Here is a 27096-nt window from a genome sequence, read left to right on the forward strand (position 1 = left end):
GAAACTGGATATGTTACAGAGAGAGTCTTTGCATGGAGGAGTCGCTTCATTGTGTTGAGAGCATGAGGGGAAGTAATACAGCAATTCAGAAGAGAAGCATCTTAACTCCCTGCAGTGCTGTATAGCATCTCTCTTGTATGTGGGAGAAGTTAAAGTTGAAAAACAGGCAACAAGATTAATATTAAGACAAATGAAATAATGTATCACTGGTCAATATTAATTACAATATGAAGAGGCACTGATGTGTTTCTGAAATGCAGCTTACTAAATCTGTTTATATAGAATTTTATGGTTTTGTTTATTGTGGATTACTAAAGAAATGGTATACTGGTGAATCTGTTTTCTTAGTGTATATGGAAGAAGTCTGGAGGAATTTTATTTTCAAAGTCAAAAAAGAGGCAAAAATTGTGTGTCATGAAGACTTGTGTAAAATCAGTTGCTACCTCAAGAGGTTAATTTCATACCAGTTTTGTTTTGTAAAGGTTGTGAAGCATCTGAGGGAGTTCAAGAGCAGAAATGCAAAATTAAAAGTTGGAAGAGACTGTTGTATTAAGTAGGTTTTTAATCACTAGCCTTTTAGTCTGGTCAAGTTCCAGCTGAATAAAAGATCAGAAAGTCTTTAAAATACAAGTAAAATCAGTAAACAATTGTGTTTAGGAAAGGGCAGCACCATTAACAGCTAACATGAGACATTCCAGAAAGTTGAAAAAAAACCAAGCTGCTATGTCTTCCCTAATACCTGTCACAACTATTTTATTATTGAAGATGGGTATTGCAACCTAAAGTATTCTCCATTTGGCAGAGCTGACTTAAATGAACTCTTTGATTTGCTTTTGCTCTTCTATACATCCCTTAGCGATTTCCTTCTAATAAAATGAACTATATCTAATATCAGCCACTGATGCATGCCTGATGCACAGGGCTATGCTTACTTAAAAGAGCTTTATATTCTTCATTGGTGTAGAAATTGCGTGTGGAAAATGTAGTGCAGATGAGAAATAAATGTATGAGCTAGTGAAGTAGGTTGGTGTTTTCCCTTCATGTTTGTTTCTCGGTGATGGTTAGTGTCATGACTGCCCCACTTCACAGGGTTTGCACAGTTCCACTTCTCAAGTCTGTCCAGGTCCTTCTGGATGACCCCTTCCCTCCAGTGTGGCACTGCATCACACAGCTCAGAGTTGTCAGCAAACTTGCCATGGCTGCATTCAGTCCCACTGTCCCACAGATCAGGGAAGCTGCATATTACTTACAGGCATCTCTTCTCTGTCCTGGTCTGAATTTGGGCATGGTCCAGTTGTGTCAACTCCCTTTATTTCTTTCCCCAGGAAGAGTTTTTACAAGTGCAGAGCACAACTGATACTTACCTGATAGAAATACATGCGCTCCTGCATTAACGTGTGTCTTTCGCTGAATCCACAGACCAATCTTACTCTGTTTGTACTTTCACTGCTTGTGCTGGGATTTCTCTTCTCATGTTTTGGGATGTCACTGACACTGGTATTGCACGGGCAGGGGAGCCATCAAACTTGTTGTTTATCAAATTAGAGCAGCAGAGCCCAAAGGATTGTGGTAGTAGTTACAGATTAAGAAGTTGGCTGCTTTAATTTTTTCTCCATAAAATTGCTTTATACTGCAATTTACAATTGTACAGTAAAGTACTTTTCACTAAGGTTTTTTCCCATAAAATGGTTGTAGATTGTTGATTTGAGCACCTACTATAGGAAGACACATTATGCTAATACTGGTTTGGAAGTTTTACTAGGTAATCCTTATCTCAAACCCTCTCATTTTTCACTTGTTTTGTCAGCATCGCTGTTCCTGCTGCCTGATAATTTTATGAATGAAACATACAGATTTCACTAGTACACACTCTTCCCTTCTTGCACCCCCTCTTTTCCTTCACCTCCACCCACATGCTGCAACCACCTCTTTGGCTGTCGAATAAATATACAGTAGCTTCATGTTTTCTTGTGTTACTATTTTAACCTTAAGACAGCTGCATCAGGCAGCTGATTAATAAATGTTCACTCTTCATTTTCAATACTGACTTTTTCTGAGATTGAATTAGCTTTAAATGCTTTATATTTTAAAAGTGTATGTTTACCCCTCCCCAGATACTTACTAGATTATGTTTTGTCAACTACATCACCTTCCTTAGTATGTTTTTTGAAGTATTTTTGAAAGCATTTAGTTCTGAAAACTTACTGTCATTGTATAAAACTGTAGTTCTGGAATAGAAACCAGAAATCTGCCCTCTTGTGGATAAATCTGTCTGATGTACCTCAGTCACAGTATCTTACCTGAATGAGAACTAAAGGATGTTAATTGATTCTCTCTGTGAGTCTCAATCTTTAAGCAATTTTTAAAGGATAGTTTATGGACTGATAGATAGCAGAGATTTATGTAGTAACAAACAAGAAAAGTAGTTTATTGCAAAATGTAGAAGTTTAAAATTGACTGTGAGATAAAGATTTGTAAATTTGTGATTCAGGATTGCCGATTTAAATTAATAGAAAATGTCCACTGTTCGTCTAAATTATGAATTAGCTAATATGTAGTTGTATTTATTTAATTAGCTTATGCATCTGAAGAAAAATCAAGATCATGATACTGTGGTTATATCTATATGATGTTACTCAACATATAGGAAACCAAAACTGCTTTTTAAAGTAATTTCATGCTAAATAACAATTTCATAATCTAAGCAAAATAAAACAAGACTATTTAAAGTACTCTACTTAATAGAATGTATTTTAAAAAGAAAAGCATACATATCTAATATAGGTTTATTTAAAATTTAATTTTAATCCACCTTTTTACTTCTTGGAAAATACCAGGTCACTTACATACAATACATTGATTTAAATCTGAATATATAATTAATTAAACAATATCCTGGAGAATGAGAAATTAAACATTTAAATGTACAATAGGAAACTGCCCAGTACTGAGATTGGTTACTTATCTGTGCTTTGCTGCTGAGCCTTTTTGTATCACTGCATAAACAGATTTTTCCTTTTGTTTTGTTTTTTATTCTTCTTATGCATGCACATGGCAAAGCTGCAGAAAACCTGGTATTTTTGTTAGAGATATGACAGTTTCTCAACCAAGAGGAATGTCTCATTAATACAGAGCCTGTACCATTATATGAGAAACAATGGTCAGAGTCCTCTCATAATTTAATTGATAGTTAAGTGCTGCAATATCTGAAAAAATACAACTGCAATTTGTTTCTATTTCTTATTTTATTTTTACAGGGTATTTTTTGTTTTGTTTGCTTGGGTTGTTATTTTTTTTTCCTTTAATGCTTGTAGTTTCTCTTTGCTGGATGTCAATGTCTGTACTTAAATTGCTCCCAATTTACTTTCATCCTCTCTTCCTCCCTTAATTTTGTCTTTGCAGTACAGGGCAATAACGATAATTAAAAAAAAAAAAAGGGAAAAGGATAACTTACAAAAATAACACTTTAAATTTGTATTTATTAACCACAGCCTAAACTTTTTTAAAATATTTTTTTCTTGCTGTGTTGGCTTGGCTTTTCTGTATTAGTGTATATTATGATGATAACTTTTTTATGTGTTATTCTTTAGATATGCTGCCATTTCACTGTTTTCCTTTCACTGAGGGGTTCTTTATGTTGCTTCCTTTGTACACTGCATGAAAATGTCTTCCATGATATCCATTCTTTCTTCAAAGAAACAAGAGCATAAATACCTATATACATTTATATAGACTGGATTTCTTGTACTCTTTCTGAACTGCTACACTCCAGTGTAATGCATTGGTTAAAAGCTTTCCAGTGGAGATTGATTTCTTTAATTCAGCTAATATAACTAACAGTTTCATTTTTTTCAGTTAACGGGTAAAAATATTACACTCCTGTTAACAATTACTGAACCTGCCTGGCAATGGGAAATTTTTAGATATTGAAAATTATTGTTCTTCTTGACTAGTAATGAGCAGCTACATTAGTACTTTTAACTCTTCTTATATTTGAGGAATAGAGGTAGGGGAGTAAAACCCCAACAAAATCTATCTTATAGTCAAGCTATTGTTACGTGCTGTACTGATGTTTTGCATGGAACAATCTATACCATCTTGAGCTGTCAATCTTTATTCCCCTCACTGCTTGAGATTTTAAAATCTTTAAATGAATGGGTTTTCTGATGTTCTCAGTAGCATCAAATTTGAGTTATAGTTTCACTGGATCTTAGTCTTTGCTTCTGTATTTGAATCACACCTTGTTTGCCAGTTTTATAACAGATGCAATTTTATCCTCAACACAACAGATGTAGTATTTGGACCCAGATATTACTATGTGGTTTCTTTATATTGTGTTTGTTTTGTAAACTAATCCCATCACTTAATCCCATCAGTTTCTTTTTTTCTCTTGTTTACTTTCATCTGTTTATTAATTTCATCATGCTTAAAGAAACTTCTTAATGTCAGAGATGGAGTTCTTGAATTGCCATGCTTAGCCCCCAGCTGGTGTAGACAACCACATCCCGTCCCTTTTGTAACATCTGTACATTCCATTTTTGGAGTAATAGTGTTGCTTATCTCTACTAATGTAAGGCTGTTGGAGAAATCGGCAGCTCTGATGGTGGATAACTCTCTTCTGGTTTTCTTCTTGCTTGCATTTATGTGCCCATGTATTGTTGTGTTAGCATTGCTCTGTGGCTTTCTTTCTTTATAACCTTCTTTGACTGCCTTAGAGAGAGCGACCACATCCCCTCTTGACCTTTGTTTTGTTAGTTAAACAAACCAACCCCTTTTATTCTTCTCTTACAAAGAAAGTTTACTTTTCCCCTGCCCACTGCACTTGCTCCACTCTGAGGTGTGGACCTTGCCATGTTCAGGTCCTTATCATGTATTTGTGGAGAAGATTTCTAATTTTAAATGTACGATTTGGGAGGAATTATTCCTGTATAACGTCTCTATAATTTTCTTTATTATGTCAGTAATACTTGAATTAGGAATGAACTTGAATTAGGATTGATCATTTCTGTGTTAACAGCTTTCTCATGTGTTGAGGAAGTGAAAGTGAATAGACTTTTTTTTTCTTAAATTTCATTGTTTCTGTGCTGCATAAAAATTTCCAGTAATACTGGCTAGTGGCATGGCCTTTCATTTGATGCAGTTTCAGTTGGGAGAAGTCATCAGACATGATATTTTTATAGTAAATACAATTTATGTGTGAAAGGTGTTCTTTAGTTCTAGGCTTTCAGTGAAATCTTGAATTTTAAAAGTGTTATCTCCTGTCAGTTTATTGCTACAGACTCCTTATGGGACTCTTTTAGAATATTTTCTTTGATTCTTAAAATTTCTTTTTAATAATTGCTTATTTGTGGAACTAGGCAATCACTGAAATTCTGCATATATTTGTATTCATTCAGAGTAAAAACCCCTTGGGTATTGAGTAGTACTTGAAACTGTTCTGATGGAAGTTTTCTCCTGCATTAAAAAAAGACCTAAACGCAGCATTCACACAGGGTATCTACTGACTAGATTTCTGTATTGGCAATGTACTATATTTTTAATTAGAAAAAAGTAATTTAGGTGAAAATGAGACTGTGGCAAAGGAAGTCAGCTCACTGTCAGTTCTGTTTAACCTCAGTTTTTCAAAGAATGTGCAGATAGGGAAACTTTGAAAAGGTAATTTCACTGCCTTATGAAAACTTTGAGCACAAAAAGCCTCATAACATTTCTTTTCCTTGTCCTGTAGTCTGTATGTATTTATAAACAGTGGTGCTTTATATATTGCCATATGTTGCCATGTTGGTGCAGCATAAGAAAGAATGTTACTAAGAAACATTACTTAAGAAATAATAAGGATCTCTTGACTTGTATGTATTTTGTATGCAATTCTCAAAAACTACAAGGAGCTAGTGGTTTGTATGTATTTTATATGTAATTCTCAAAAATGTAGGCTTGTAAAATATAATGATTTCAGCATTTCAGTAGATAAGAGAAATGCTTATGTAAGGACTCTACTATTTCTCAAACTGTCAACACAAGTGCCTGTCTACAACAGGTAACCTCATATCAAATTCCTTTAATATCTTCAGAAAAACCATGTCAATTTCACATTATACTAGGGGATTGCAGTGTGTCATGTTTGTTGGTTTGGAACTGCAGTTTCTGGGTTTCTTTTAGCAGTGTGGACTTCCTTATATTTGGGATCTTTATAATTAGTGAAATCCAAGTGAACTAATTCCTTTTTCTGTTGTTGAATATAAAATGTGCTGTTTTACAGGAAAGAAATGAGCTTGTTCAGTGGTGGCAAAACTTTGTTTTTTCCCCAAAAGGAGTAATTAGAATTTCTGGTAGTAGTTTGACCAGGCAGAATTATGTATTAAAGATATATTGTCAAATCAATTTTGAAATAGCTACTACTTCTGTAATGTACTTAGATTTTGTATTTGTCAGTATATTTGTTCCTTTATTTTTGAATCTGTAAATTACTCCTTTTAGTTTTGCTAGTCTCTTTATGAAAATGCCTCCTTCTGCAATACTGGGAAGTGAATGTAACTGCTAATTACTTAGACTAGTTATGTATTAAGTGTGATTAAACTTCAGTATGAACTAACAGAAGTTTTGTTACCAGTTTTTGAGTTGGTATTGCATAACTGGACCAACTTTTTTTTAAGATTGCCTTATCTTACATCTTTTTTTTGATGAAGGGGTTGTTTCTGGGACCAGAAGGAAGCTAATGCCTCCTGTTACTTAAAATCTACACTGTTCTACTGACTCTTGAAAAAGTTTAGTTAGTATGCAGCTCAAGGTAGTATGGTCTGTTTAAATTATGTTGATGAATGTAAACTTTGTAAAAAGTAAACTGAGAGATTTTATTTGTTTTTTTTCTTTATGTTTTGTGTTTAGTGCTTGGGAGATGGGAAGTAATGATAGCTGGCACCTGAACTGAAGTATCTGTGTAGGCACTACTCTCCCAGAACTTCAGGATGAATGGGGATATGCCTCATGTTCCCATCACTACTCTTGCAGGGATTGCTAGTCTTACAGACCGTAAGTACTCTTCTTTTTCTCATCTTTACTATGCTTTTTTCTACCTCCTTGAAAAATACCTGCATTTTCAAAATTCTAAAAAGGTTTTATTTAAAAAGTTCTTACAGTTAAATCTGTTTAAAATCAGACTTGTCATTAAATATGTTAGCCTTGTTATTGATTTAATTGTAAAAGTCTATCCAAAAAACCATGCATATTTAAGCATAAACTGAAATGCAGGTTAAAACCCTTAAGGAAACCTGAAATAAAATACAGAAATTCATTATTTGTTTGCAATATCATTTAGTAGCATACTGGGTATCATACAAATAAAGAAAAATATATTAATGATAAAGTACATCTAAAACATGCATCATCTTCACTAAAAAGACAGAGACGCAAGATTAGATTGACGTGTAACTAATCAAAAGAGTTGTAGAATATATTAAATATACTTTAAAACTAGTTTATTAATTTGGAACTAGTTAATAGGGGCACAAAATGACTGCTAGAACAGAAATAAGCAGCTGAACCTGTCTTTTTTCTTTGCTGTTCAGCCTGCAAAGGGAGCATGTGAAGTGTGTGTGCTGACTTTAAGTACATCAGGAAGACAAAATCCTATGAAAGAAAAATAACTATTTACATTACAAGCTGATACTGATGCAAAACCAAATCATTATAATATGAACAAAAAATAATTTCTAATGTAAACTAGGAGGAGATTTATTACTATATAGTGAGGACATAGAACAACCATTGCAGTAAGAGCAGCTGGGGCAGAAAGGCGTCTTGCTTATATAGTGTATGAAAGATTTTCTTGGTCAGTTGTCTGTCCGAGGATAATTGGACTCAGCGACCTTAGGTGCTTCTTCAAAGCACTTCTGTTGTTACACTGTTGAAATTTGGAGGCTTTCCGAGAAACACTGGAAGTATATATCCAGCAATTGAATTTAATTGCTCACAGTAAAAAAGGCAGATGTTTTGGAGGAAAAACACACTTCATGTACTTCTGGTATATTCTGAAGTGTTTAAGTGAAAGATGCAGGTCATGTATTTAAATGTGTGTCTATGTATGAGCATGTCTGTCTAATATCAGACCACCAGGATACAAATAGTAGGTTTCTGGCTATTGACAGTTTTCCAGAATTAAGCATTTGCAGATAAGGTTGTTTAACTGGTGGAAGTCACTGATCAGACTCTGGTTCAAGAGTTCCTTTAAACACCGGACTGTAATGGAAAAGGCCAGTTGCCCTGAAATCATGGATGATATGATGTCTGAAGGCAGTAGAGTAGGCTAGTTAAATTTACCCTACGGTAATCAATATGTTTTGCTGATTTTGCTAATTTTTCCAAGTTTCAAGCATATTCAAGATAATCTGTTGCAAGTAATGAAAGCTAGTGATATTAATGTATTACAAACTTTTATATGAATTGCAATTTATTCCTAAGTACGGCATTATAAGGGGTGAAAATGTTGGAATACCTTACTTTTTAAATTTCAAAATACAAAAGAACCAAAAATCACTTAGATTGGCTTTCTTCTTTTCCTGAAACTGTTTCTAATGGTTCAGTTAAAACCTTGATATCAGAGATATGATCAGCCTGGTAACTTGCACTTAGAGTCAGCTTGTTTTCCTGAACCAACTGAGGTGACGGTACTCTTTATATAGCCTTTTGGCCTCTCCTGGCTTAAACTCCTTTTGTCTGTGTGGCTGTATAATCATCTATCTGGTCAAACCTTCTTATATGTACCCTTCCTTGTAATGTCTGAAGAAAATAGTGTTTTCACTAAATCTTTTCATAAGATTTGTGAGTAAGTTTTTCTAACTGAATTGACATTTCAATGAACACACCAACCAACAATACTAGGGCTGTTTTGAGAAGATAGTTTACATAAGAAGAAATGCAAAAAGAAAAGAATAAAATGAGAGTTTAATTAGTGCATTTAATTGATTGTTGAGTTGCTTGGTCTTTTTGCTGGGCTGTTATTTTTGGTTTTTCTTTAAAGACTTTATTATAAAGTGGTAAGACTGATTAAATATTGAGATCAAAGTAGAAAACTGAAATCCTCAATACCCTTACAGTACTGCATGTAACTACAAAAATTTTGCATTTCCTTTTTTTTTTAATCCATGCTTTTGGCTCCAGAAGAAAGGTGCCATAATAAAGAGCTTAATATTCTGGAATGTTTAGAGAGTCGTGTGTGGGGGTGTGCATTTCTCTGTGTGAATTTAAGAATTTTTAAAAAATTCAGAAGTGTTTCCTGTGTTTTAAATCTAGTTACCAGGTTTTCTTTCTTAATCTCATGAGAGAGCAAGGGAGTGTCCACATTTGTATGTTGTGTCTTGTGAAATTATTCTGAAGTTCTTCCTGTTTTCTAATAACAGTTTTGAACCAGCTGCCTCTTCCATCACCTTTACCTGCTACCACAACAAAAAGCCTGCTTTTCAATGGACGGATAGCTGAAGAGGTGAACTGCCTTTTGGCTTGCAGGGATGAAAATCTGGTTTCACAGCTTGTCCACAGTCTCAATCAGGTGTCAACAGATCACATGTATGTATTTTGAACTTTTACATCAGATCACCATCCTTGAAATCAAAATTTACTGGATTGAGAAGGCTGTTTGTGAGAATATGAAAATTAGAATATGTAGGTTTTTCCTTAGACTTGCTTAGTTAGTGGCTACAATATAAGAGTCAAATGTTTCATTCAGACAACATTAATAATTGTCCATCAGCCCTTACACCTACCTGTGGAGTTATTTTACAGATCTAATGTTATTCCCTTCTTTATAGGTTACAGTGCAGACTTTGTGGTTTTGATTGTGCAATACTAATTTGTGTTCAATATCAGTCACTAATGCACACAGACAAATTACATACCCAAAAGAAGATTTTTTGACACCTGTGTCAATTCTGATTAGGTATTGTTAAGTAGTTTAACAATTGAGCCATCAAGTATGCTAATGTATTCTTTTTGTTATTTTTTTTAATTTCTCCCTGGTGTCCCTTGGATTGTTTTATGTTGACAACCCTGTTGTTTCCTTATGTGTTTTGTTCAAATGGATGTAGCTTTTTAAAGTCCTCAAAGCATACAAGAAGTGAGTGCACAGATGTATTTATAGAAAATCCATTGCATTTCCTTATGGTTCAGAGGGAATCCTGTGATCTCAAAGATATACCATTTTCCCCTTTTCAAAATAAAAAGGTTTTCAAAGCATTGGGTTGAGACCTGAATGTTATACATTCATACATATGTTATTTTCACTCCTACAGTAGTATGTTCTTGATATTATGCCAAAGTGTTCTTTTATAGAGAAGACCATGATATAAAAATGGGTCTAAGAAACTTCTTATGAGAATCTTAAACTGACAGCCACGTATATGTAAGAGCATAGTAACAGAAAATGACTGTGAGGACTCGCAGGAATATTTCTTCTACCATTCCTTAAGGAAGAGGGTGAAAAAAACTAGAGGCAGGAAGCAGTGCTTTGCAGACTTGATTTTTTCTATATTTTAACAGTAAATTGTCTTCTTTCATTTTGGTTTTGGTTTTTTTGTTTGTTTGTTTTTTTGGTTTTGGTTTTTTTTACTTGACTCATAGTTTCTTATAATTTGAAAATGCATTTGCCTCTTTATTTGCTTACTTCCACAATTCCAGAGAGTTGAAAGATAACCTTGGCAGTGATGATCCAGAAGGAGATATACCAGTCTTGCTGCAGGCTATTCTGGCAAGGAATCCTAATGTTTTCAGGGAGAAAAGCATGCAAAACAGATACGGGGTACAAAGCGGTAAGGATTTTTGATTATCTATTGATTAATTTTATGTTGTTCTGTAAATCTAGGGGACTGATACTTACCACAAATATATATGGAGCACAGTGGTTGTATTTATGCTTTGCCCTTGTGTCTGATAGTAATTTAAAGCTATGTACTTTATTTAACATCTTCTAAGAGCAACTATATAGTAAAAAGATGGAAAATAAAGATGGAAAATACCTACCAGGTATTATTCTAAAAAATGTTTCATTTCACCTCAAAGTTTAATCTCTAGGATAAGCAATTGGATTTTATTTTGAAATAATTTTATTTTGAATTTTTTATGCCTAGGTTCATATGTTTGTCTTGGTAAATAATTGAAGTTGAAAACATATGCTTTAATCTTACTGAAAATCTATATGGTTATAGTGTATCATTGCAGTGAGAGTACTTAACTCTTCTGGAGTAAGGAATAAGGTTGAATGAGGCATCCTTAACAGCTCCGCCCTGCCATTCCTCATCTTAGTAACTTGTGGTGCCCTACAGCTCTAACCTATTTATGAATTTTGGGAGACTAAAACCTTATGCATCTTTCCATGAGTGTCATTTACTTCAATAACATTTTTATATTTATGCAAGAACTCAAGTGCACTTTTGCATGTAAAAGGAGAAAATGTCACACATGCACTTTTAATAAGAATATATACCTAACTGAAAAATCACCTGTTGTTCAGCCATCCTAGCTAAAGCATGTATGCTGCTGTAATACAGTTTATCTGTACAAGATTTTTTATGTAACTTTGAGTTATGATTTTAAGAAGTGCATTCTTTGCCATTTGGTAGGAATGCTAAAATGGGTTTATGCATAATGCTTTTTTACAAGAAGAAGTGTAGTAAAACTGGGAGTATATGTAAGGAATCTCATTCTAGTAATGTTTCCACTAGGATGGTGTTACCTGTGCTATGTAGTAATATGACAACAATATGAAAAAATAAAAGGTACTGTAGTGCTAATGGCCACAGACTGATTTCAAATTCACTTTAGACCCAGTGTTTGGGGCTTGTTTTTACTTCTTTCTCATTACATAATTATTACATATACAGTTATCTGTCTGGAAACTTTGGAAAACGTGAGTTTTTTTGTTGTTGCGGGTGTTTAGTTTTGGTTTTTTCTATCTTTTTTTCTCTTACATTACCTGGACTGGGTCTTCCATATCTTGCCCCTGCCCCTGACTTTCATAAGAGAGGTATAGAAAGGAGAGAGAGGAGCTTTCCATCATGAATTAAGTTAATTAGGGGATTTTTTTCAATGGCATTAGAAAATTAATTTTATGTTTTCTGTCATTGTTTTAACCCAGAAACTACCACATTGGTGATTCAAAGCATGTTTCAAATTAGAGAAGGGAAAATAAATAGATGTATTTTTTAAGTCCTTAAAAAGAGCACTCTGTACTTAAAGCACAAAATTGGAACTTTATATAGTTGCCTTTGTTTAGGGCAGATTTGGAAGAAAACTTCTAAAGGGGTTCCTTTAGAAAGCAGATTTAAGCGGCCTGTCTTCTAACTGGTTTGCTAAAAGATTTCTTTAGAGAAGAGTGGGGAAAAAACTGTTTATGTAACAGGTAAAGTATTCACTAGCATAAAAAATGAACAATATTAAACAATAACATTTCTTTTCACTTTGAAGAGATGACAAACTCAGAAAGTCCCCTTCGTGAGCTGTGGCTTGGCTTGCTTTGTTTTTTATTAGTCTTTCTATCACTGGAATGCAGTGTCTTAGGCCCCAGTGGGCTACAGGTGTGAGTTCCTGGTGCTCTTTTGGGATTTTAGTGTAGAATAGGTTTGAGCAGTTCTAAAACAAAAACCATAGTCTAGGGAGCTTTTATGCCTCAGCTAGCTAAAAACTAACAAAAGGCAAAGGACAGCTCTGTCCCACTGTCTGTGTTGCAGATAATATAGTCTAGGATAGAAGGATGCAGGGGAACAAGTGCAGTTTCTGATAACTAATTATGTGCTTCTTTTCTCTCCTCTTTTTCTCTCAGTACCAGTCTTAATAGTGCAAAACTTATTTCTGGGCAAAACAGATGAATGGGAATATAAGTATTATAAAGTCACCCTAGGACTCCTTATCTCTATATTGTTAGCTTACTGCTAAAACTAACATATATTCTAGCTTTATAAACACATCTTGATATATATATATATATAGTGTATAGCTATATTATAGACAATAGCAGTACCACTTAGTGAACAGTGATATTTACACACAGTTTTTACTTAATGATCAGATCTCCCTGAGGTACATATTGCTGTTTAATCTTTCTGAATTATCTAATATGTGTAAGTTGGTTTTTGAGCAAAGATAACTCTATGGATGGGTTTGTTTGTACTTGAGGCAGGATTGATCTTAATTGTCTTTTCTAACAAATCTCTAATACGCATCACTGGGACTTTGTTTCTGTATATTGTATGCAGGGGCTCAGATTGGGCAGGGCCTGCTCAGTTGGTGGAACTTTGGCTTTTAACTAATTAGGTGGCCTTTGCTAGATGCTGCTTTTAATTTTTCACAGATCTCTTACTCAGTGTTTTTAAGGTGGCTTTTAACAGTCTATTGGACTTGTTTATTTTGCTTGCAGCTGGTACGTGGTAGGGGATATGGTATATTCAATGCCTTGTTTTTAGCCTAGGTGTTGCTAAGGCTGTGAAATGAGTCCTGTTGTCTGATTTAATTTTTTAGGGGTACTATGCCTTTAAAAGATTTGTTTCTTAAGGCTTAGAATGGTGTTATGGGCAGTAGTATGAGGCACAGGGTAGGTCTCCAGCCATCCTGTGCTGGCTTTTATTATTGTGAGCACGTAGGGCTTACCTTGGCATGTCTGGGCAGTGTGATGCAGTTAATTTGCCAGGCCTCCCCATACTTATATTTGGACTACTGCCTACCATATTATAGGGGTTTTAACTGCTTGGTTTAATCACAGCACACGTCTTATAGTCATGATTAACTTGAGAATACTCTTTATGGTTAAATTTGCTCCTTGGTCTTGTGCATACTTATAGGTGACATCTTTCCTCTGATGGCTTGGGGCATTATGAGCCTATTTAGCTAGGAACAACTCTCTCTTGTGTTGCTAATTTAAGTCTATATTTAACACTTATATTTTTGCAGCCTGATTTACCTGTTTATTGTTTTGGTGCTCCTAATTAACTTTACTCTTGGGTACGTGGGCATTTACATGGTGGATTTTTATAGGTACTTTCTCTATTTTGGTTGTAATGTCTTTCTACTCTTTAGTAGCCTAAATTGGTTTTCTTTTACACTGTTAATTGCTTTTTTTAAAATTCTCTAACTATTCCCACAGAGCATTGGCTATTATCTATGAATTAGTGTAGATGTAGAGTTTTGGCTACTCCCTTTTAGCAGTGTTTAGGTCTAGTTGAATGGCTTTGAGTTTAGTGAGTTGGCTTGATCTACCTTTTCCTTTAGTAGATTTTGTGACTTCTTGTGTTCAATCCTCTACAGCTGCTTTTTAATATTGTTTCATCCCTACAATGCAACAAGTACTGTTAGTAAAAAGAGTGTAACATATTTCTTCTGCTGGCAGCTGGTTGTATAGTGGAGCTTCCTTAGCTTATGTCATTTCTTGTTTCTCTTCATTAAAGTTTTCACTTTTAGGCCGACTTGTAATTATCTCTAAAATCCCAGGGTGATTTAGATTTCTAATATGGGCGCGCTGTACAATGAGAATAATCTACTTGTTTGGTGTGGCATTGGCAGCATGGTGGGTAGAGGAAACTTGTGTTTTGAACATCTACTTTAGCACTGGTAGTCAGGGAGCCAGGAGTTGTGCTTTAGTGCCGATGACTTTTGAGGTGGCTTGGACTCTTCTGTAGGCTGCTAAAATGTTTTGCTTTGTTGGAGTGCTGGCTTTAGACCCTCTGTAGCTTCTACTTTAAAATCTTAGTGGTTGACTTTGAATCTCACTAAGCACTTTCTGCTATAGGCTCTAGGGCAGACCATGGCTTCTGGCTGTAGCATAGAGCATGTTCTTTATATCTGGTCTTGTCTTGACTTGGACTAAGGGCTATTGCATGAGTGATTTTTTGCTTGATCTGGGTGAAGGCTTGTTGTTTAGGGCTCCACTGGAAAACTGAAGTTCTTCTTGCAGGTGACCAGGTAGAGAGGGCTTACAATCTGGTTGTACTTAGGAATATGCATTCTCAAAAAACTTAAGGCACTTAAGAAAGCTTGTGCTTCTTTTTTGTTCTTTGGTGGAGATATTGCTGTGATCTTGTTGATGACAGTAGTGGGAACTTGGCACCATCTATCATCTGTCTTGCTACTTTACTCTCAGGAATTGGATCTCTTGAGCAGGTCCCCTAACTTTGCTTTTTTTGATGGCAAAACTGGCTTTTAGGAGAATTTGAATGTTTTTTTTCTCATTTTTCAAACATTTCTGCTGCTATGTTCTCCTACACAATGATGTCATCAAAGTATAACAGGTGTTCTGGAGCTTTACCCTTTTGTAGTGTAGCTTGGATTAGTCCATGGCAGGGGTAGGTAGGACTGTGTTTTCAACCCTGGGGCAGTCAGTTCTAGGTATACTGCATTCCCTTTTATATGAAGGAAGACTGAGGCCTGCATTCTGTTGTTGAATGAAGGGAGAAAATCATGTTAGCAATGTTAATAGTGGCGTACCACTTCGCTGCCTTGTTCTTTAGCTTGTACTGGAGCTCTAACGTCTCTGCCATAGTAATACCCACTGGTGGAGTCAATTTAAGGCACAATAGTCCGCAGTCAGTCTCCGTTCTCCTTCAGATTTGTGTATAGGTCAAATGGGCTGTTGAAAGGTGAGTGAGTTTTGCTGATCACTCTTTGGCTCTTTAGCTTATGGATTATTTTATGGATGGGAATCACAAAGTTGTTCTAGACTGTTGGTGGTGCACTGTCAAAGTGGCAGTTGGTACTCATTACTCTTCCCCTTCAGAAGTCTTACTGCAGATGGGTTTTCTGATAGTCTAGGTAGGGTGTTCAATTGTTTGATGCTCTCTGTCTTTATAGCTGCTGTCTTAAATGGCCACCTAAGTCCCCTTGGTTTTTTGAAACACTCACTTTGGAAGAAATCTATGTCTAAAATGCATGGGGCTTTTGGGCTAGTCACAATAGGGTGTTTCTTCCACTCATTTCTAGTCAGACTTACATGAGCTTCTACTAAAGTCTTGCGATGCCCCCTGTCAGCAATAGAAATAGATTTTGCCCTCACCTGTCTCGATAGGATTCATGTGCACTGTGCACCAGTATTGACAAAGGCTTCATATTTTTGTGGTTTTCATGTGGTAGGCCAACAAATTCACAGCCTAAAAAATAAGGTTTTCCCTAGCCTCTACCTGGCAAGAGGCAGGGCCCCTCTAAGCTTGGTTATCCTTTTTTCCTTGGGTGAATGTCTTGGAGGTTTTTTTAAGGGGATTGGAAATGTCATTATCATAATATCTGGTAGTTTGTCTACAGGCTACTGCAGCTGTTTCTTTCTTGGTGGAACTTCTCTGAGTCTTGCTGGCTTTTAATTTAAGTGCCCATTCTGCCAGAGCAGTAGTAGATTTTCCATCCCATCTCCTCATGTTTTCTCCATAATCACTCAGGAAAAACCACAGCTCATCTGGTGGGGTGTACCTACCTTCTTCCTGATCTGGTGAATGTCTGTGTTTGATATTAGAACTTCTGATCTATATTGCCATTTTTTGGAGAAAGCCCTTTCATTTCTTCTCTAATCTCTTCTCTGAGTTTGTTAAGATTCTCCTCTATCTTACCTTCTAATTTCTGCAGACATGTTTCCACCGCTGCAATTCTGGCATGTGATGGGACATGCACAGCATCTGCATATGCTCAGAGTTTCTTTGCCATATCAAATACGATCTCGCCCCTGTCATCCTACTTCATTATTGCTAAAGCAGGAGTGTATTTTTGTAGCCTAAGTTGTGTAAATTTTTGCCACATCACGGATGTACATGGTACCAAGTCTGGATTTATAGTGTTTAGGTCACCTGAGAAGACCATTTCTGTCACTGCCATTTCTCTCAAGCATTGAAGCATTGTACCTTGGTCTTCCACTGGGTTTGCTGCATATAGGGATCGTTTGCACACTGATATCTTTGTGCCAGACTTCCCAGGACCTTTGCCCAGAGTATGTGAGGGTTAGCCCTCCTCATCGTTCCTTGGTTGATCATGGGACTGTATGACAGGGATCCCAAATGCCTCACTTCAGTGCCGTCCAGAATTGCAATCTTGCCTGCAGCATCCCAAAGACTGACTAACCGACTAATTATAGAATTTTCATCTGGTGGTTGATTGTAATCTTTTCTTAGGCTGTGAAGATACTTCAGGAAAAAGGACTTAATAGTGACTTTTGATTTTGTGTCAGTTGCTTTGACTCTGACTTCTGTGTCAGTAATTGGCATTGAGGGTCCTTCTCCCAGATCATAATCATCGATCACTGGCCGATTGGTTTTGCTTGTTTGCTTCTTTCCCGCAGCGACTGCCAGTGGCTTAGGCTCATTGTCTGGTTTAGCTGCAGGCTTAGTCTCACTGGTTTAGGTACAACCTGAGTAACTGGGGTGTTGGCTGCAGCCTGAGTGACTGGGGTAGCTGCTGATTTATCATCCTGCCACCCTGCCTCTGTCTGCTGCCCTGCACTATCTAGTACCATGCGATAAGCATATGGCAGGACCCAGCTTACTGCAATGTAATTTTTTTCCTTAGAGTCATCATGGCAGTTCTCTTCCCCACCTTGTCTGGGTTCTGAATCTGTTAATGTGAAAATTCTTTGGCTAGGGGACCAGAAAAGACCTTCAGGATTGGACCTATTCTATTTGCTACACCACTCAGAATTTTCTATACCTGGGTCTGCTTCCGGGTTAGGGGGTCTCATTAACTCCTCTGCACACCTCAGCCCCCATTCTAGAGAAGGTATAGACTATATACAGAGGAAGCTTACTAGATTAGATACCAGGAAGTTGGTCCCTTTAACATTCTGGGGAAACATTCTGAAACACTCTGAAAAAAGTGAGTTAATAGATTCAAAGAAGAAAGAAAGGGAAGGCTGAAAAGCCTCATCCCCTGCTCTTCTTCTAAGAAATTGAGTGCAATTACCAATGAACTCCCAAAACATGCTTCTGGAACTAGAACACAGGGTAGGACAAAGAAACCATAAACCATACTTACATTAAATAGTCTCTAGTACCTTATTAAACTCCCTATAAATTATTATTATTGAGCCCAGCACAATACCTATTCTAATCTGTGCCCCTCAACTGTAAAAACTAAGTGTTGGGGACAATACTGGAGCTATTTCCAGATAGGAAAATAAGCCTAGGGACTAGAAAGACATTTAAACATTAAAAAGCCTGGGGGCCAGAAACATGTAAAGGCCTCCACCCAGAGAGACATCATGAATTCAAGAAACATGGCTACTGATTGCTTTATCCTGATATGGTGTATGTACAACAAAAATGCAGTCAGTACAGAGTTTCTCACATTGGGCACCAAAAAATGTATTTGTCCTGGTTTAGGGCAAATGTGGGAGAAAACCTCTAAAGGGGTTCCTTTAAAAAGCAGGTTCAAGGGTACTCCTGCCCAACTAGTTTGGGAAAATATTTCTTTGGAGAAAAATGGAAAAAACCTGTTTATTTAACATGCAAGGCATTCACCAGCACAAAAAAGGAACAATATTAAACAATAAAACCTCTCACTGCTCTGAAGAGATGACAAACTCAGGAAGTCTCCTTCATGGGCTATAGCTTGGCTTACTCAGTCTCTTACCAGTCCCAGTGGTGCTGGAATGTTGTGTTGTAGGCCCTAGTGGGCCACAGATGTGAGTTCATGGTGCCGTTCTGGGTTTTCCATCTAGAGTAGGTTCAAACAGTTCCAAGAAAAAGAAAAGCCATAGTCTAGGGAACTTCTCTGCATCAGCTAGCTAAAAACTAACTAAAGGCAAAGGAGAGCTCTGTCCCACCATCTGTCTGTGCTGCAGGCAATGCAGTCCAGGAGAAGGATGCAGGGGAGCAAGTGCAGTTTCTGTGCTTCTTCTCTCCCCCTCTTTGCTCTCAAAACCCCTCTTAATGGTGCAAAACATATTTCTGGGCTAAACAGATGAATGGGGATACAAGCATCATGAAGTCACCCCATCATATGTATTATCATATGGTAAATGTATATCATGCTGATATGGTTACATTATGTCAGCTTTCTGTACAGGAATGTTATTTGTTTGGCTGAAATATTGTACCTAGCTATGTTGAGAGTGGCAGTGAGAGGTGAGGGGGCAGTGGGCATGCTGGGAGCTCCTTCCAGCATAAAAAATCCCTGGGATTTTGTGTTCACTTGCCTCATGTGAGGCAACCAGCATCCATTTAAACAAATTTTATAGAAGTTGAGGAGTCCCTGTCTGTTACTCCAGACACTGAAATGTACTCTACATTGAGGTATCAAAATACCTAACTTTTTTTAGCTCAGCATAGGACTTTAATTCCTGTTCAGGGCCAGTATTAGTGTGCTATAGTATTAGTACATGGAATGCAGCATTTGCCACCTACTAGGGAGGTAGTAATGGCTTAATTCCTGCGGGTTTATCACTGTCTCTGCTGGAGAAAATAGACGAGAAAAGAGGGTGACAGGGAAGGTTTCTGAAACTAGTTTTGCATGTGTGATTATTGCAGTAATTGAAATTGATGGATAGCAACTGTAGGATTAACAAAAATCTTCCAACAATTTAATATTGGGGACTTTAGTCTGTCTAAAATATTTGTACTATTAATGAGCTTCTACATAGATCACTTGCTGTGGTTTCCCTAGACTTCGTGTGTTCATGAGTTATGGCACTTTTTCAGCTGTAAGTTATTAAATTCTGTCACTAAAATAACTGCAAATTCATTTACATTTTTGTGTTTCTGTGTCACTTTGTCATGTAGTTGTTAGGATATTCTTTATTCCTGTATCGAAGAGAGGCAAAAAAAAGATTCCTTTAAATTCCTGTTTCTAACAATGTGACTCAGAGAACACATTTTTATGTCATGATGTAAAATGGACATTACACATGGATTCGGTAATTTCTAATTTTTTTAACAGTTGTGGGTAGATGATCTTAATGTCAATAACTTTTATAATGTCATTAAAGTTCATCATCTCATTGTATGTAATAAATTCTCAAATGAGATACTTCATTGATTGAAAAGTAAAGTGTGTAAAGTAATGCTGCTATCTTTTTTTTTAATAGGGATGATGATGTCACAGTTTAATATTTCTCAGAATTCCATGCGTGGTAGTCCTGCATCTTCCAATTATCAACAAACCACTATCTCACATAGCCCTTCCAGGTAATCCTTTCTTTTAAGTGGGGTGGGAGTTGTCCTACACTGACAGCCAATTCTTGTTGCAAATATGTAAGTGGAAGATAGTCAGTGTCATGACAAATTTGGCATTTGTCTGATAGCAGGGTAAGTTTCTTCATATGCAAAGAAACATCTTTCTGTCAGTGAACTAATCCCTGTACTTTAAGGATTCATCTTGAATTTTCCTCTCTCTCACTCCATCCCATGATTTGGTCAAACTTTCTTTCCTGCCTAAGGACTCCCTCTGCCGCCTGTCTTCTACCCATGTCAGAGGCTGAGACTGGTGGAAAGAAGAATAGAACAGAATAGGCTGGTGTGTTCCAGCTTGTCCCAGTATGGTTTAGCAGAACGGTGGGAAAGAAGATTTGTAAAAGCATGAAGTACTACTGTAACAGTTCTGCAAAAAGCTTCTTGCAGAAAGATAGGCCTGGTAGTTTGGCCAATCTTCCAGCAGAATCCTCATCAGATTTCTGGGTTTTTAAGTTTTTGAGTGTTTGCAAGTAGCATTTGCCTATAATTTATGCTTTTATTAATATACTAAAATACTCTGGTTGAGAGGAGAGAGTTCTGCCTGCAGTTTCAACCCAGGTACTGTGCTTTAACAGGTCCTATCTTCAGTTATTAGATATCATTATTAAAATAAACTGATTTCAGGTTTCACTTCAAGTTACTGTAACTGGCAAATGAAATGTTCTATATCTCACAACAAACAACACACTTTAAAACTTGTAAATCTAAAAGGGATATCTAAAAAGGTTGTTTGCATTGTGAATATTACAATTAATAGTACAAAATTCTCTCGAAATCCTTGCAAAATCCTTATGTTAAGTACTTTGCTGTTTCTGTGGAGGCTTACCTTCATGGAGTTCCTGTTTAGAACTTGGGATTGTGATAGCTTGTAATGTAGTTACTGATGTATTTATTTGGTTATTTTAATTTTGAGAAACTCATATAAGAATGTAAGTAATAATGTGCATGTATTGTCACAAGTCAATGCTATTTTTATGGCGGCTTATCTCTAGAACAAGTCTAAGATAAAGCCAGTGAAATAGGAATTTGTATTCATTGGGCTTGTGTCACGTCATACCTAGCTGCCTATAACATTCCTCTATCTCGACAGTGTAGTTCTGTTAGAATGAGTTATTTGGAACCTTGCTGAAAAGTAAAGAAAGAGTAAATGGCTCCTTGTTAATCCTAGTGACCAAGTTGATTAAAACTTTTGCTGTCACTTTGATTCAAACTTCTGAGATTAACTTTAGGAAATTGCAGATCTAATTTCCATACATATTTGTGTCATTGTTTCCCTTCCCTAGGTGGAGGTCTTATGAATGCTTTTTATTATCTTCTGACTCTTCAGTAACATGTGCAGTTAGGAACGTATAGACAGCTTAAAATACTGCTTTTGAAGGAAGTTCTCAATTGTGTTGGGGGCTTTTTTTATCTTAAATGGATTTTCATGTTTTGAAAGTATGATTTTCAAAGAAATAATGAATTTGTCTATATTTGTTATTCCCAATTTTAATAACTTTTTTGCAATTTTGTTTTCTTTTTAGCCGGTTTGTGCCACCACAGACAAGTTCTGGTAACAGATTTTTGGCACAACAGAACAGTCCAGTGCCTAGTCCATATGCTCCTCAAAGCCCTGCAGGATACATGCCATATTCACATCCTCCAAGTTATACAGCTCATCCTCAAATGCAGCAAGGTAAGTCTGTGATGTTTGTTTCATTTTCCTATTTCATGTCAACTTTACTTCCATGTGCACATTTCATGGGTTTCTAATTTATTTGAAGGAGTTGCATACTTAATGCAAATCTTTGAGGCAGGTATATTTAAGCTTTGCTTTTTTTGTCTGGAAAATGTGGTGGTATCTACTTTGTTTAAAAAAAAATTAAACAGAAGAAGAAAAGGTAAAACACATTAATGTTGCAATGTTCCCATTTGTGTCCAATTTGCATTGTTGCCCTGTATATATGACAGTGAAAATAATCTAAGCAACCCAAAAGTTGTATTTGTTGTCTGTGAGCATCACTTACATGTATGACAGAAAGCCCTCATTCCTGCCAATGAAAAGTTAAGTTTTATTAACTTCAGAGATTCTTTAGTTAACTTTAGAGATTCTTTAGCCTTACTGGCCCCTTTTAGTGTCAGATTAATTCTACATTAGCTAGAATTATGCTCAAGGTATGCAGTAACTGTCAAAGACAAGCTTCAGAACAAATGGATTTTTGTTCTTCCCTTGTCTGAAAACAATCCTGAACACGTGATCAGTATTAAGGTATCTAGGGCGCTTTTTTTTTTTTTTTGGAAGTAGAATTCTACTGTATTCTTTCAAATAATTTTTTCTTAAAGTTTAACATTGTGCTTAGAATATATGTACAGTTGTTTTATATGTAATATGTCCCACAAACACCTTGAAAGTAACTAAGGTAGTGAGTTCAAGTTATACAGAAGTAAACAAAGTTTTCTGGGATCAGTAGGAAAGATACTGAGTATAATTAGAATACATATGGAGAGAAAATTGGCTAATTTGTACATGGAATTAATATTTTAAATCCTTTTGAAAAATCTTAGCTAATGTGTTTTCAATCAAGGTATCTGTAGCAAGTTGGATCCTTGTTCAGATTCCAGACCTCTTGTATCCAATATTTTGATATCCACCATTAGGGTGTTTTCTCTGAATCTTTTCAAGTTTATGGCTGCATGGCTGTATCAATATAGTTAATTTTTTTGTATTCCAGCTTCCGTATCCAGTCCCATTGTCACAGCTGGGATGAGGAATCTCCATGAAAATAAAGTTTCAAGTCAGTTGTCTGGAAATTCAGCTAATCATCATGCTGATAATTCTAGACACAGCTCAAATGAAGACTACCTACAGATGGTGCACAGACTCAGTAGTGATGTATGTTATCTAATCAATTTATTATGATAAAACAGATATTTATTGTGATAAAGGAAGTATGTGTTTTACTGCCTTAGAAGTCAGATACTTTATGATGCTGTTGAGGAATAAAACTACTGAAGATAGATTTCAATTTCAGATGTGTAGATTCATTTGAAAATGGCAGACTATCAAAACATAATACCTCCTCTTTGGCTCTAATTGGAGAAATGCTAGACATAGAAAGTAGTAAATGTTGTAAACTTGCATTTTTATCCATTTGTGCACTTCCTTAATGGTGCATATGTGTTGCCTGTGTTTTATTTGTAATTATAAATTTAAAGCCGATTTTAGAAGCTATGATGCAGAAAACAATATGAAGAATATTGAATAAAGTTTTGCAGCTCTGTATGAATAATAATTATAATGTTGCAGCCTTTTCTGCTTTGGAGAAGACTTTTATGAATGAGTATTTTAAGAATCAAAAAAGTCAAGAACTTAAATTATTTTATTCATTTTAGGATTTTATTGCTTTAAAAAAGTTAATACATTATGTTTCTCTGAAATGCAAAATCAGTAAGTATACCCTCAAAGGCTCACAACACATTAACTCAATTTAAGGACAATTTTTGGTAAACTTGAGAGCATTCCTAGAATATAATTCATCATTTGGTGAAGCTGCAAACTAAGGAAGTGTAAATGCATGTTTCTAAAAATTTGTCAGCTGTGTTAGGTATAACATCTCTACCCAAAATATTGTATGCCTAGTTTGTATGTTTAGTTAATTTAGTAGAAGTTGTCTTTGCCTGTGTGTTTGACAATCATGGTTAAAGATCTTCTCCTGACTTAAAACATATTTGAGAAGAAGGTAAGCTTACTTTTCAATGAGTGTGTTTCTGAGATTTATTACAAGTCAAAGAAAAGTCAGTTTGGGAAAAAAAAATCAGTTCTATAATTTCCATGCAGTAGTGAAATGCGTAACTCAATAGGATATCAGTTCCCTTGCACTTAAAATAGCATCATATACTTTTGATACAGTGCTCATTTTATTGTGCTGGTCTGAATATTAATACAATTGAACTCCTTTGCCCATGAGAATTTCCTCAGAAGGTAACAACTCTTTTTGCAAGCAATATTGAAAAACTAAACAAAACAAAAAAAAAAACCCATCATTAAGACCACAGTGTAAGTGTAGGTTTATTGTGCTGTGAATGGAAAGAAAAAAATCTAATGTAATTGTGTGATAAGTGCCCATAGGTGGTAAAACTGATGAAATCTGATTTCTTATGGATTTGTGTTCTTGGAGTTGTAATCACCTTAGGCCAATAGACTTCAAACTCTTTCCCCTTTAGCAGTGTCATCTACCCTTTCATATGGCACAGTCTAGTCTATGGCTACATGTGTGGAATTTGGCTGTTTGGCCACATCAGAGTGTGATTGTCCATCTACCAAGGAGGCTGCTATCTCCTTGAAATACCAATTTTGTTTTCTATTTCACTACTGAATGCTGTTTTCTTTCATGCAGACATGTAAAAACATAATTAGAATTAAACCTTTTAACATTCTGTTTATTTAGTTTATATTGGTCAAAAGGTTAAAAAGTATTTATCACACAGATAATTCAGATTAAAAAAATAAAGGAAAGAAAAGGCTATATGAAAAAGTTGCTTTTATACAGATACCTCAAGAAGAGCCACATTAGAATGTTATCTACTGAAATAACCAATTTAATTAGGGAACATGAAATAACTTCTTTGGAGACTTCATTCATTTGTATCTCTGTACCTTTTGGAATAATGACATTTTTAGAATTTGTAATTACAGAAATTTACTCCTCATAGATACAGATTTTGATAGCTTCTTTTTTTTTCCATTTCCCAAACATTCTTATAAATGCTGTACAAAAAGCAGTAGTTGAGGTGGGAAATACCATTCTATAATTGAAGTTTAGTTAGGGCACTGCATGAATGAGTAGTTGTGACCAGCAGAGGGCTCCACAAAAGCATTGGAAAAAACCAAAACCCATGTAAAACTCTGGAGATTGGAATAGTGTGTTTCACGTTTTTTGTAAGGATAGTGTGGGGGTAAAAAATGCACATTTACATTGCTAAAAATAGAGTATGGATATAATTACATTGCAATTATATTATTATATTATGAAAAGGTTTGTCAGAAATTATTAATTGCTTTGGAGCAGGTTGGGGAAGTGCTTTATATTGCTATTGAGTTGTTTCCTGTTTAACTCTTACAGCTAAAATCACTCTAGCTGTGTTTTACATGAGACTAACCCAGCTGCTGTAATGGGACTGCTAGAAATTCTGTTCAGTCCTGGCTTCTATATGCTGAGGATACAAATACAATGTGTTACTTTGTTGACCTATAAAAGTGAGGTAGCATTCTAGATAGTCTTTTAAGAGTACATTATGGAAAAAACAGTTTTAAAAACCATTTTGTTTCAAATGGTGATGTATAAAAGTCATGCATCTTTACTATGAGTACTCTTTACTATGAGTACTTGCAACAAAAATGGAATCTTAGTGTAAAGTCAAAAGTGCTTGTCTAGCTAGAAAACATACACAAAGATTTATTTATATGTGCCTTTTTTGTGATTATAGATTCTTCTTAAGTCTCGTTGGAGCATTGCTTATAGTTTAATAGTCTAGATTACAGAGATTTTAATGTGACTCTTTTTCTAGTATTTCTTGTGTGCTTTTTGCCCAATCCATTTTGTCAATTTATGTACTAATTTCAGTTTTTATTTTAACAGATATTTATGTTCATATGTTAACTTTTTTTATTATTTTTACTTTAGGATGGTGATCCTTCAATAAGGAATGCTGCGTCTTTTTCCTTGAGGTCACCACAGTCAGTCTGCTCTCCAGCTGGAAGCGATGGAGCCCTTAAAGGTAGTCTAGCAGTCATGTATATGTCAATTTATTTTTCCCAGTTTGAAAGAACAGAGAATTTAAAGGGGTATTTTGTTTTCCCTCCTGAGTTTTGTATTTAAATAGTACTACAAACTATGCCATTATGTTTTGGATGCAAAATTATTTTGAGCCCTGATCCAGAAGAAATTTCTGATGGTGTGACAATTAATCTATCATCCTTCAAAATAAAGCTTAAATTTGTGGAGGACAGAAGGATTTAAAATCCTTTCTAATATGAGAATTAAATTCTTTATAAGAATTCAGTTGCTCTAAATAAGAAAAATTTTAAAGGCAGCATTACGAGTATTGAACCCTTAACCAGTTCAGAAGTATTTTAATATGCAGCACTTTCCTTAATTACAATAATGAAATTTTAAAAATATTAAAATAAATTAGCTCAATACACATAGCATAAATGAAGCCTGAAAACCTTAGCTGTGGAGAGGTATAGAGTGAACTGTCTGTCAGTTGAGAAAAAAGCAGAAAAAAATTGCTCAAAATAATTCGTTATATTAAAATCCACTTGGTAAGGTAGGGGCTGGGACATATTCTTGTTAGTTTTCTTTTCCAGTGATTGTACATTACAGGGCAATAATTGATAAATGAAACAGTGCTTTCTTCTCTATAGACCTGAAACAAAAAAATAAGTCTTACTGGGTGATCATTTTATGCAGTGAAGAGGACAGAAGAAGGTGGAGATTACAGTAAAGGTTAAGGCATTAAATTGCAGCCTGGATAAAAGACATGTTTGTCAGGGGTGGACCTCAGGGTAGCCTTTCTATGCCTATTGAAGAGATTATCAGGAAGACCTGAGTTAGTCTTTTCATTGTTAGGGAAAAAAGGATGAAATACAATGGACTTAAATTTAAATAGGAGGTTCTAACTAGATCTAAGAAAAAACTTTTTCACTATTAGGACAGTCAAGCAGTAGAAAAGGATCCCCATAGAATCTGTGAGTTTTCTGTCCTTGGAGATTTTCAGGATCAGATTGGATAAAACCTGATATAATGTGTCCTTGCCTTACCCTGCTTTGAGCATGAGGATGAGCTAAATGTCTTCTGAGGTCCCTTCCTAAATGAATTATCCTATGGTTCAGGTGGCAGTGAGAAGTATGTGTATAGGATGCCAGGAGCTTCAGTATTTC

At 35.6% G+C, this 27096-nt stretch overlaps 1 protein-coding gene across 11 annotated transcripts in view; it reads left to right on the plus strand.

The window, feature by feature from the left end:
- NIPBL (NIPBL cohesin loading factor) overlaps window positions 1-27096 on the plus strand; it is a 157550-nt gene that overhangs the window by 52396 nt on the left and 78058 nt on the right. For all 11 annotated transcript variants that reach the window (XM_085566483.1, XM_085566486.1, XM_077790267.2 and 8 more), the window contains 7 exons: window positions 6883-7026; window positions 9393-9558; window positions 10666-10796; window positions 20030-20129; window positions 21698-21849; window positions 22886-23046; window positions 25838-25931. In XM_085566483.1, the coding sequence (XP_085422609.1) occupies window positions 6963-7026; window positions 9393-9558; window positions 10666-10796; window positions 20030-20129; window positions 21698-21849; window positions 22886-23046; window positions 25838-25931 (868 nt within the window). In that variant the 5' untranslated portion in view covers window positions 6883-6962. The remainder of the gene's footprint in view (window positions 1-6882; window positions 7027-9392; window positions 9559-10665; window positions 10797-20029; window positions 20130-21697; window positions 21850-22885; window positions 23047-25837; window positions 25932-27096) is intronic.

The sequence above is a fragment of the Lonchura striata genome, chromosome Z, assembly GCF_050655825.1.
Source record: "Lonchura striata isolate lonStrDom1 chromosome Z, ASM5065582v1, whole genome shotgun sequence".
In the NCBI taxonomy this organism is placed as follows: domain Eukaryota; kingdom Metazoa; phylum Chordata; class Aves; order Passeriformes; family Estrildidae; genus Lonchura; species Lonchura striata.